A 12,119-nucleotide genomic window follows, 5' to 3' on the forward strand; every position below is an offset into this window, starting at 1 on the left:
TGTATTTTCACTTTGTCCCATTTTCATCTATTGCAAGTTAGTGATTCTCAGTCAGTTAGCCTGGTGGTCTTGTGAACATCATACAGTGTATTTTTTAGCAGACTCTGGGCATTTTGTGCAAAACTATCCTTTTAGAAAAGAAAACTGCAAGAATAGTGTCTTTCATATATTGCATAGATTATGAACTGAATCATTTAGCCATATTGTGTAAATATTGAAAACTGTTATAAAGTTGCAACACAGGCTTATGTTTAGAAGGCTGCTAAAGTTCTTTTAACTGAGCTGTCACTGATGACATTGCACAAAATGTTTATTCAATTAGAAGCAGATGTGTTTTAAACTGCGTAAGCATTTCTCCCACTACGCAACGAGAAAACCCGTCCATCACATAAGACGATCGCTTTCAAGATGGGGCCCGCAGCAGCAAGTGAATTGACCTTTGTGCTGCCTCTCGCTTCAACGCGAACCAAGCGGTGAGAAGACGGCACACATGAAGCTATCAGAACTTGGTGGCCTGCACAGCTGTGCCATACGCAACCGCCGCCAGAGTACAGTTGATCACAGTTGCATTGAGAGGAGGCAGTGTCGTTGTCCACATCTATGTATGAGATCTACCAAACGTGACACTCTTCAATTACGTCACATACTACACCAGTGCTCATATTCCACGAAGCAGCAGCATTATCCAAACGCACCATCACATAACATGAGTGATCATTGCTACTACTCGCCTCTTCAACTACGCTTATCTATGTCGCAATTTTTTTTCCGTTGTTTCTTGCAATTATACTGAAAGAAAACTCTTATGGCATCTTACATCCAGCATCGGCTGGCCGTTTCGAAGCGCTCTAGGACGCTTTCGTGAGTGGCGCTGTCTTCGGCTGGTTGAAAGAGGGTGCATGCCTTGCGTTTAACTGGTTATTTTCGGTCGCTCTCCATGGCTCTCTTCCATTTTCGAGCGCTCTGAGGCGCTCCGAGCCCTGTCGTCAGAGCAGTCATCGAGATTGAAGCGTTTCCCACAACATTATCACAGCACAGCGTCGCCGCTGTTTGCTACCGTCCACCGTAACCTAGGCAACCTAGGTCACTGCATGCTGGCATCTCGATGAATGCTCATCCCACCGGCACGTCCACTGATTTTCCCAGCAGTGTCGGGAGCTTTGGATGGACAGAACATCGGACGTTGGCAGTAGTCACATAGTTATGAATCTGCCATTTGCTCTTCCGAGAGCGAGTCACACGTTCAGCTTGCGCGCTTGTCCTCTACCTCCGAGCTTGTGGAACGTCGGATCTACCCGGCTGTTTTGGGGGATAGAGGCGACCAGTCGAAGATACCATTAATTTTTGAAGTAAATGTGGAGCCCTCTGCTGTAGGTATCTCTCCTAACCGCTGTGTTTCTTGTGGACATTGACCCAAATCTGGCAGTTAAAAGTGCTTATTTTTGAAAACACTCTTCATTTATTGGAAGGTACAATATACAGATGATCTAAGTATCGATCCATAATTGCCATTATCCTAGACGGCAAAACACACATTTTCTTACTTGTGCTTGTAGCAACATGAAGGTAACATGCTTGAAAAATGCAGGGTGCATTTGTTTGAGAATATTATTTGTGCTTACAAATCAGCATTAACAGACCACATAGGTCATTACCGTTAGTAGCAGCATGTTGGATGATCAGTCAGGCTAACATTTTCAGCTTACCATTCATTTATTTATTTATTTATTTATTTATTTATTTATTTATTTATTTTATTTTATTGATTCTGAGTGCCCCAAGGACCCATAGGACAATACATAAGGAAGGTGGGATTCAAAAGGATCAAATGTTAGTACAATGTGTACAAAATAAGAGATATAGCAAGATATTACATACAATAAAAATAGCTTAAGAGTTGAATGTAGAGAGAAAAGAAAAAGAAAAGATTTTGTGGAATATCTAGCAATGTGATGTGTGGGCTGCATACCTACACGTCCAAAATGCCCACCTTCATAATAGAAAAATATCAAGGTGTGGAATTTCTATGACTCAGTTTGACAATCCATAACTTCGCTTCAAAATGGCCTAAAACAATTTATAGACATTCATAATTGATTCCATGTGCTGTATGTTGCTATGCAGGTTACTGTTAATGAGCTAATTAGGTTCTAAACAAATTACATCCTGTCTTGGACATCAGAAAAAAATTCACCATAAGAAAAAAATGTGTCAGACTACTGCAATACTCCCTAATGTGAAATTTGAGCACAGCTCGATATTTGTTTTCATTTCGAGATATATTGAGGCAAAGAATTTGAGACCGAAATCACTGCATCAACTGGCAGTGGGTCAGTGCTGTCAGTGCCTTTGCAGAGGGAGGGGCAGTATGGGAATGCTGGCATGATGAGCGGCATCGGAGCCAGCTGTGGAAGAAGGTGACAACGAATTCATGAGCAGTGGCACAAGTGCGTTCATGCAGTTACGCCGAGGGTGCCAACAAGCCAGCTCTAGTAGAAGACGACGTCAAACGCATGAGCAGCGGCACAAGCGCATTCGTGCAGTGATGCTGACAGGTGCCAACACTGAACCCAGGAACAGGCACCCGAGAGTTACGCCCTAAAAATAATTGCATTTCTGAAATCGTGTGGTAAAAATACATTAACTTTGTAGATTTCATTCAAATTGTTTAAAAAAATAAAAAGTTCTTTATTGTGCCTCATCCCACCTTAAAACACTATTAGGACAAATAGAGTTAAACCTTAATACAACAAACTTCAATACACATAATGAAATTCACGATAAATGAAGTATGTAACTTTTTATGGGTTTTTTTTTTTTTTTTTTTTTTTTTTTTCTTTCGTCCATGAAGCATAATGTATTTTGAACTGCAATATAACAAAGTGTGCTTATACGCAATTTCAATATAAGGAAATTTCACTGCCACCACAAGGGAATGCAGACAATAAATGGAAACTTCTGCAGACACAAATGGTCAAATGATTGAATTACATGTGGCAGCTTGCAACTGCATTTCTCAAATTGTGCACTGGGTGACTGAGAGCTGCAGCCAAAGCTGAGCAGCATCATGTCCTGTATAAAGTCCAAGTACTATAAAATCCTATCACGCTTTTTGCACTGTGTGCTTTAGGTGCTAGTGAAATCATGTAAGCCGAAAAGGATGGTAGCTTGACGAGTGCCTTCCTGCCATGCGAGCTTGAGGAAAGCGGGGGAAGGGGCGAGTTCACGGTTGTGCAATCAAGGAGGAGTGGGGGAGCACGGCTGCACATGGCTGAGCACATACGCAGTCCACATGCTCTGTTCTAGAGGTAATCTGCCGCATGTGCAAAGACTGGGTGAACTGAGATGGCGTGGCATCGTGCACTATCTTCCCATGTCTTTAGTGCTTGAGGTTACATAATCTTGAGTATCGTTGACATGTTAAAGGAAGAGGCAGATAAAGCATTCACTCCCCACTGCTGGCGCTTTTCATGATAGCGTTGTCCCACTGCAGGTTACACTATCAGCTGTTGGGGCAAAGTGGACACGAAAACGTGGCTTACTTTGGTTTGTACTGCTGATGTGAAGATATCATCGATATGGAATAAAATCGTATCTTTTGTCACCAACTCTCAAATTCAACAAAAATTAACTTTCTCATTCAAGTTTGCCTTTTGCAATTGACCTGTAATTTGGAAAATTTTGTGGCCCTTGTAAGAAAAATTCATTGGTGCATGAGCTCATTTACATAAAGGATTGAATTTCAATATAACAAAGCAAAATTTACAGACTTCATTATGTCAAGGTTTAACTGTATTCTAGTGTATGCAAGTTATGACACGTTAATACTCTAAGAATATTTGTAGTGCTGTATGAAATGATGATGATTCCATAAGCGAGACAATGATTGAAGGCAAGGAGTTCCATTCAGCAATAGATAAAACCAGAGGAGAATTTCGATATGCATTAGTCCAGGCAAATGTTGGTTTTATTTTATCAGCATGGCCAGCGCAGATTGAGATGAGAGGGGCGGGAAGAATGTGGGCTCGAGCGAACAGAAGGTTACTGTGATAAAGACTGGAAGAATGACAGCCAAGTTAATTTTCTGCACATGTCAAGAAAGGAACATTGAACAATTTCTTTAAGGTGGACACACAAGATGAACCATGCTGGTTTTTTTTATTACTGATTCAAGTATATTAGAAACAGTAGTGTAATGGTGGTGCCAAATGCTAAAGAGAGCCAAAGAGAGGGCCTGATTACAGAACTGTATGTGTGAAGTCTAGTATCTACGTCTGCAAGGTGTAAGTGCCATTTGAGAGAACCAAGTTTTTACGTATATTCCAATGTGTTATTCATGGTTAGTGCAGGACAGGAGTAATTGGAAATCGCAGGGAGAGGCCTTCATCTTGCAGTGGACATAAAATGGTCTGATGGTGGTGGTGGTAATGTGTTAATAGAGGTATTCCAGGTTAAATCAGAGGCAAACAGTAAAAAAAGGTAAAAAAGTCTGCATTAGAGAATGTCTGTGCTTAACAATCAGCTCATGAAGGCAGAACTTTCTTGAACTTCTCTAATATGTAAGAAAAGTAATCTGCTGTTTCACCTTAAAGAGCAATGCATTAATAGCAAAAAAAGGTTTAGCATTGCACTGAAGCTCCTTACACGGTGCTCTAAGAATATGAGGGTAACATGCTGATGCAATGCAACATGCGAGGCAAGTGCTGCTGCACAGCAGAAACAGTGCCCTGGCCACTATTAGGTGCTTGCATTCTCGCATAGCTGGCTTGAGGAGCACAACCAACAATGTTGCAGGTATTGCGCCTTGATAGCGTTTGAAGAATGCCGAAGGAAGACCGTCAACATTTGTAGCTTGAAGTTTGCAGTCGGTCTCGCTCAGACCACTGGATGCTCTATGGTGCGGAATGCAAACAGCTATTCAGCATGACCTCAAATGTTTCTTGCACACAATACTCGTGTCAGTAGCAGAAGGCAGAATGCTGCCATGGCTCTGCTGCAGAGATGATTGAGTGGATAGTAATGGTATGTTCACATTGTTCTGTCATTTGTTGCAGCCAAATGAACTGTGCATCTCTAATGTCTCTGGAGATGTTTCCCTTTATAACGAGGAGGTGGTATATTAAGTTCTCTTTCTTTACCCAATGCTGGCATGCCAAATCACCTCATGTTGATAGTGTCCCATGTAATGTTAATGTATATGTCATACTAAGCCACAAGTCAACAAGTTTATGAAGGAACACCATTGTTACCTTGTTTTTGATGTGGGTTTTGATCCTTCCTTCTTTTTTTTTTTTTTTTTTCATGTAGCCATCTGTGGCCGACGCCCTGCAAGGTGCAGGGCCTGTAAATTTCTACAGTTGCAAATCTGATAAGGAGCTTGATTCTCTTATCTCTGGTGAGTTTTTACATAGTATAGCCTTGATGCATGTGTACAGGGTGTTCTGGGTGTGTTTGCACTCTGTGCTTCTTCACACCTGAGCCTGTGTGCACCGAGGAGGTTTGTACTACAATTTGTGGATGTTTCGTGTTCCCGTGGCAGGAGTCTCGAAATGAATTTCTCGGAGGATTTATTATTTTCTCTCACATACGTATACACACATCCTAGAGTAAAACTGCTTTTTGCTACAATTTTTGTGTTTAGTGCATGTATCTACTGAGGACCTGTCTACTGAGGACCTGTCTACTGAGGACCTGGCAGTTGTTTAGAGACAAAAGCCGACACTGACCTGCAAGTTTGTTTTGCATGTGTTTAGACACCTGTGGCTTGCTTTATTATAATAACTTGCTTCTGAAACCTATTCTCAGTCACAGTGCCATCTGCAATGCTGTTTGAAACTTTACCTGCAGTGAAGCTTTAGCTTGTTGCCTTTCCTATGCCAATGCAGTCGCCGATTGATAATTCTGACATGCTCGATTATTCTTACAACTTCGTGGCACTGTCTTTCGCCCAGTAGATGGAATATGTACAGTGAAATCTCCATGTAACGAACTTCAGGGCACTGCAGCAAACTGTTTGTTATTCCAAAAGGTTGTTATAGTCAAAGCCCCAAAATTAACCAAAGTCTATCAGCCCATCAGTTATCACCATATGAGCTATCCCCAAAAACATCGCTGTTGGCTCTTGGCCTGTGCTGTTTCTGCATTGAATAGATTCTGCCACTACACACCACTGAAGCACCGCATAGTGTGGCGCACGCAGAAGAGACACTGACGCCGAGAAAACCACCGACTAAGAGGAAGCTGCGTGTCGCCTTTACTAAAGCACAATGTTTCTTTGTTTGTTTTTTACATTCCTTGCCGTGGACACCGCAACTATTAATAGTAGTAGTAATAATAATAATAGTAGTAGTATTTATTCTTCGTACACCAGAACGGAATAACCATGGACGGCGTGCAAGGCTATGTAGAAAGGTGAAAAGCTGTATGCAGGTGCACCTACCAGCCACAGGAAAACATAACAATAGATGTTTTTTTTACTGCGGGGGGGGTATAATATTTGACTACATACAGATGACACAGGTAAATCACGGGGAGCACAAGTGACCACCTCCAAGGGGGGAGTCTACATATTAGGATGGATGGGAGGTGTCCCATGTTACAGAAGAGAGGCGCCCAGCGAAGGCACCTATGAATACAGAGTCCAGATGGTCCTGATGCAGGGATTAACGTAAACTAACAGGGGCGATTAGGAGATCATCAACCCCTGCCAGAGTAGGTGAGGAACTGCGGCGGTGAGTCCACGACCGCATGGCTGAGGCGGACACCTGAACTATTTCAAACTGTAAGCACATGTAAATGACACCATGTGAAAAGTGCGACCATGTGGCATCTCAGCGAAGCACATAGCTTACATTTCTCCACACGCGTAGCTAGTATGGCCGTGGAAAGAAGCGAGAAATAAAGAAGACGTGTGCACAGAAAGGGTGAAAGAAGAAAGTGATGCGCCTCTCTTGCTACAGTCGAACCTGGCTATATCGAACTGATAGGCAAAGAAATGCCCATCAGTTCGATATAGGGCATAATTCGATATAAGCCTGCTAGAGAATTGGACATCATAAAAGCACATACCATTTATAAAAGCACTTTATTGATGAAACTAGCTTAGTTTCGCATAAAATAGACCTGTATTTTCTTCCACTTGGGCAATTTCACTGCCTGCAATGCACGCAATTCTCCACATTGTCTAAATAGTTGGAGTGGCTGACGCCGCAACCTTCCACATTTGCACAGAAGCACCGGACTAGTGCGAGTGCACCAATCGCCTCGGAGGATGTGGGCAAAGGACCATCGTTGCTTTCTTCATTGTGCCCACTTTTACTTGTACTCGGTACAATGTTGGCAATGTAGTCTTCGTTTTCAGGCTCTCCTGTGGTCACAACACCATCATTTGCACTTACAAACTCGTTGACTGTTGACTCGTCAACAGCTTCCGAAAATTCTGACAGTTCGCTCCAAACTTCAGCAACACTGGCAATGGCTTTGTCGCACTCATAAGAATTTACAGTTGCCACCGGGCACGTGGAAGCCGGCACATCTGAAGCAATTTCAGATGAACCACTTGTACATGGCTGTGCGTACATGTCAGGCGCCATGGGCACCGGGTCGCGAGTTTGTCTGCTTTAGCCCTGATCTCCCCCTTATTCTTCAAGATCATGCTTAGAGTGCTCCTCGGAATCTTGCACGCTGCAGGGTCATCCGACTTCTCATCACGTTCGACCCGATTTATGATTTCAAGCTTCATGGGTGGATGGACAGATGCAAAACATTAAGGAGTGTCCTGAGGTACGCGACTCAGCGCCCTGCGGGCCGCTCCCATGTTGGGACAGTCATGCCATGCTCTACCACCGCATCATGGGCCTTCTGGTCAGCCCATAGTTGCGCCCCTGCATTGGGGCTCTTGATAGCGGAGAGCCACTTGTCCTCATTGATTTGTTTCATGCCTCGCAACGAGGAGCAATGCCAAAGCATATGATCTAGGCTAGCGAAGTCATTGCAGTGCGTGCAAGAACTACTGGCATAAGTGTCGAGTTAAAGCTTGTGAAATAAAGCCGAGCTGGGATACGAGCCTGTTTGCAATAATCTGAGGGTCACTGCCTGCGCTCTATTTAACTTTTTGTGAGGAAGGAGAAAGGCTCTCCTGCCGATATAAAAGTGTTGCGTAATTTCATTGTATGTGGTCGGTTGATCTCTGTTCTCCACCACTGCGGGCCGGCGGGGGAGTTCTCCATGGTCACGGGAAGCGAGACCTCGCACCTTGGAGTGGGCCAGCTCGTTGAGGTTTCTGGGGCCTCCCATGATGGATCCCATATGAGCAGGGAACCATATGAGAGTGTGGGTGGCGATGCTTTTGCCATAGAGGATGCGACAGGCTTCCTTACACACGGCACCAACGCCATGTATGGATGATGAAACTAGCTTAGTTTTGCATAAAATAGTCTTGCCCTGGAGTCGCTGAAGATATTGGCATGTTTGTCGTCCGGGAGGGTCAAGGCAATAAGCCACTTGCTCGGCCACACGCGACGACGTGCTTCCTACCAAAGTGGTGTTAACGGTCGAACCAGTTGATCAACACTACTGTGAAATTGTTGCGGTTGCCATACTGGGCCGCATCAACGAAGCAGCTGCTGCCAGGGAGTTCTGTCGAAAATCATGTCAAAAATCAAATTCTGCCACGTCATCATGGCGACACTGCAGGAGAAGGCCCACAAGGCGCAAAAACAATGAACCAGAAAAGCAGCGAGACAACACGCACTTGCACCATCTTGTACGACGAGGCCACGAGAGCCACTGATTGGCTGTGTGAGCAAGCGCGGCAGGTGGGCCAGGTTCATTTTTTGCAGGGGGCTGTCGACGGCTCGCCTGACGCAGTGCGGTAACGGTAGGGAGAGCGGTTGAATGGAGCCACGCCGCCGGGTTTCCCCACCGCCGCGAGGGAAAGCCAACTTATGGGGGCACTTTTGCGCTGGTTGTCACTCGGTATATCGGGAGTCGCTGCTATTTTTGTTCGATGTAAACATAATTTTTGCTATATATACTCATTGTAACTATACCGTGTTCAGAAATTGTTCGATATACAGAATAATTTTATGTAAACAGGTTCGATATAGTTGGGTTCGACTGTATAAAGGCGACACTTGTCTGGGCAGAGCATGTGCTCGCAAATACATATAGCAGGGAGGGGAAAAAAAAAGACCCCTTTTGTGTTTTTATCCTTCAGTGCCATCTCAGGTTTTCGTAACCAATGCCTTGAGGCGTCCGCTTTCTGCGCCTTGTCGTCTGCTAGGCTACTGTTGGGCCTGCCATGAAGGATACAGGGAAATCTAAGAATCCCAAGATTTCTGAGTATTATTTTAGTACTAAGGCATTGTTCAGATTACACGAAAACTGAATAACAATCATTTTTCTGAATAGTTCGGTACTTGAAAGTTTGTAGTATTGAAAAAGTCGCAGTTTCTCCCGAAAAGCGAAGCATCGATTGCGATAGCAAATAATACAGTTATACGAAGTAAGGATAGTAGTTTTATCGGCCGTATAAACTTAGAAGCACTAGCTGACTAACCGAATTAACTAGCATGGTGTCAGCGTGCACAACATGAACACATTGCACTCGATGGCCGCAGACACTCGCTGTCAGAACGAAAGAGTGAGGAAGCGCAGCAGCAGCAGCAAGCGAAGTGACCTGCGTGCACAGTGTAGGAATATTATACAATGTGCCTACACCGTGCCTTCACGCCGTCTATCACTTCAACGCAAACAGCGGCAAGAAAACAACATGCACGAAGGTACAAGCCATCTGCAGATCGCTTTCAAAATACTCCGTGCACTACATTGCGCCACTGCGCAAAGTACACAGCTGCTGGTGGTGTAGAAGCCGCCCGTATTTGGAAGTTTGTAATATTGAAAAAGTCGCAGTTTTGCCTGAAAGGCAAAGCATCGATTGTGATAGCAAATTAGTAGGCAATTATACGAAGGATAGTAGTTTTGACAGCTGTATGGACTTGGAAACACTCACTTACTAACTGAATTGACAAGCATGGTGTCAGTGCGCACAGGCAAACATGAACACATTATACTCTATGACCACGAACACTCGCGGTCATGAGCACGCGCAGCAGCAGTAGCGAGCGAAGTGACCTTCGTGCAGTCTGTCACTTCAACGCAAACAGCAGCCACAAAGCAGCACACACAAACGTATGAGTGGTCAGGAGATCACTTTCTATATGCAGTGCGCGCCGCGGCACAAAATACACAGTTGCTGGCGGAGTAGAAGCCCCCTTCCCGCCCGGCTGTGTCCTCACTTTCCTCAGTTTCACACGCAAGAATGAGCCGTGATCGTCAGCTCCTCTTGTGCCCGGTCGCGAAATATGCAGTTGCTGCTGGAGCCTAACGCCACCCCCCCCCCCCCCCTCCTTCCCTCCCTGTTATCCCCCCATGGCTTTTCGCGGGACGTGGCAGATGGAAGACGGCGCATTTGCTCTCTGCCGTTCTACCTCGCATGCGCCAGATTTAACTGTGGTTGTCGGCTCCCCTCGCATGCTTTCACTCGCGCATACAGCATACGGTGCACGGCGACGGTTTTATCGCCCATGGACTTTACACGGAACATCACGGCGACAGCAAAAATGCGCCTGGAGTGTCCAGATAATGGCTATCAGAACAATATTTTTGCATTGAAACTATAAGCAGTCAGCAAGGGATCTCTGAAAAGTTCTTTAATCTGAAAAGTTAGTTAGTGTAGTGTTTATAGTAATGAGGTTTCACTGTATAAGGACGGCCACTATTTTGGACGCTTTACAAAGTGGTGTTTAAAAATTCCAGCACCGTCCATGAAGATGTGCTTATTGGACAAGCAGAAAGTGCAATGCCTTTTTCGGTGCATTGCCAGTGACTCCTCAGAATTGAAATTACTTAAGCACACAAATGACCATGGCTAAACAATGATGAGACAAGCCCTGCTGAGGCACTAAGTTGCTAAGGCTGAACTTGGGTGTTTGTTGTGGTAGATGGTGGTGCGTGGCTGTTCTTTGTTGGTGGAGCGATTTGTCTGGTTAATTCCGATAATGGATGAGACTCTAGGTTATTAAATAGGTGCGAGCTTCCCAGCACTTTACAACCTTCTTAGAGGGACAAATGGCTCCAAGCTGCATGAAACAGAGCAATAACAAGTCTGTAAAGCCCTTAGATGTCCAAGGCCGCACGTGCGCTACACTGAAGGAAGCAGTGTCTTTATCCCAGTCTGACAAGACTGGGTAACCTGTGGAACTTCCTTCGTGATTGGGATAGGGGCTTGCAATTGTTCCGCTTGAACAAGGAATTCCCAGTAAGCACAAGTCATAAGCTCTCGTTGATTACGCCGCTGCCCTTTGTACACACTGCCCATCACTACTACCAATCGAATGATTTAGTGAGGTCTTCAGACCGATGTCTGGCATGGCCTTTCGTTTGCGCCAGTCTATTGGAGAGATGACCAAACTTGATCATTTAGTAAAGATCGTAACAAGCATTTGTTCCTTTAGTCCCACAAGTGTTAAATCGATATGGTCTTGTGCAATTTATTTGGTTGCTGTTACAAACTTTCGTCGTTCAAAATCATCACGCAACCTCAAATAGCACCAGCTCCACTGTCAATGTCTGTTCCAATGACGGCGGTGAGGAAGCAAGAGAAGTGCAAGACTGTAGACAATGACTGCTAGGGAGAAACCTTTGATTATTCGGTTATCAGAGCATGGTTGACCTCTATTCAAGTTGGGAAAGGATTGGGTATTTGGTGCATGCATTGACCGCACTTTTTTCTACCGGCATCTACAGCATGACAGTGGCCAAAATACAAATTGAACAAGTCGTATGAAAGCGTGTGTGTGTGTGTATCAATGCATTGACAAGTTTTTTTTTACTATTTGAGGTATAAAGTTGCTTATTTTCTGTCAAATCTACAGATGTTACTGCAACAATGCTTTGACAACCTTTTCCAGCCACTTTTAGAATAGACTCTTATGTCCTGGAGAAATCTGTTATTTCAGACTCCTGCTTATTCTGACACTTAGGCGGTCGGTCCCCACCAAGTCTGAATTTTTAGTCAGCAACTATACATGAAAAATGTAGAAATGCTCTTTAGGAAA

At 44.4% G+C, this 12,119-nt stretch overlaps 1 protein-coding gene across 11 annotated transcripts in view; it reads left to right on the top strand.

Moving 5' to 3' along the window:
• Positions 1-12,119, top strand: part of LOC140219924 (sodium-independent sulfate anion transporter-like) — a 521,780-nt gene that overhangs the window by 475,406 nt on the left and 34,255 nt on the right. For all 11 annotated transcript variants that reach the window (XM_072290106.1, XM_072290101.1, XM_072290100.1 and 8 more), the window contains exon 18: positions 5,308-5,395. In XM_072290106.1, coding sequence (XP_072146207.1) covers positions 5,308-5,395 — 88 coding nt within the window. The remainder of the gene's footprint in view (positions 1-5,307; positions 5,396-12,119) is intronic.

This window comes from Dermacentor andersoni, chromosome 8 (genome assembly GCF_023375885.2).
Source record: "Dermacentor andersoni chromosome 8, qqDerAnde1_hic_scaffold, whole genome shotgun sequence".
NCBI lineage: Eukaryota > Metazoa > Arthropoda > Arachnida > Ixodida > Ixodidae > Dermacentor > Dermacentor andersoni.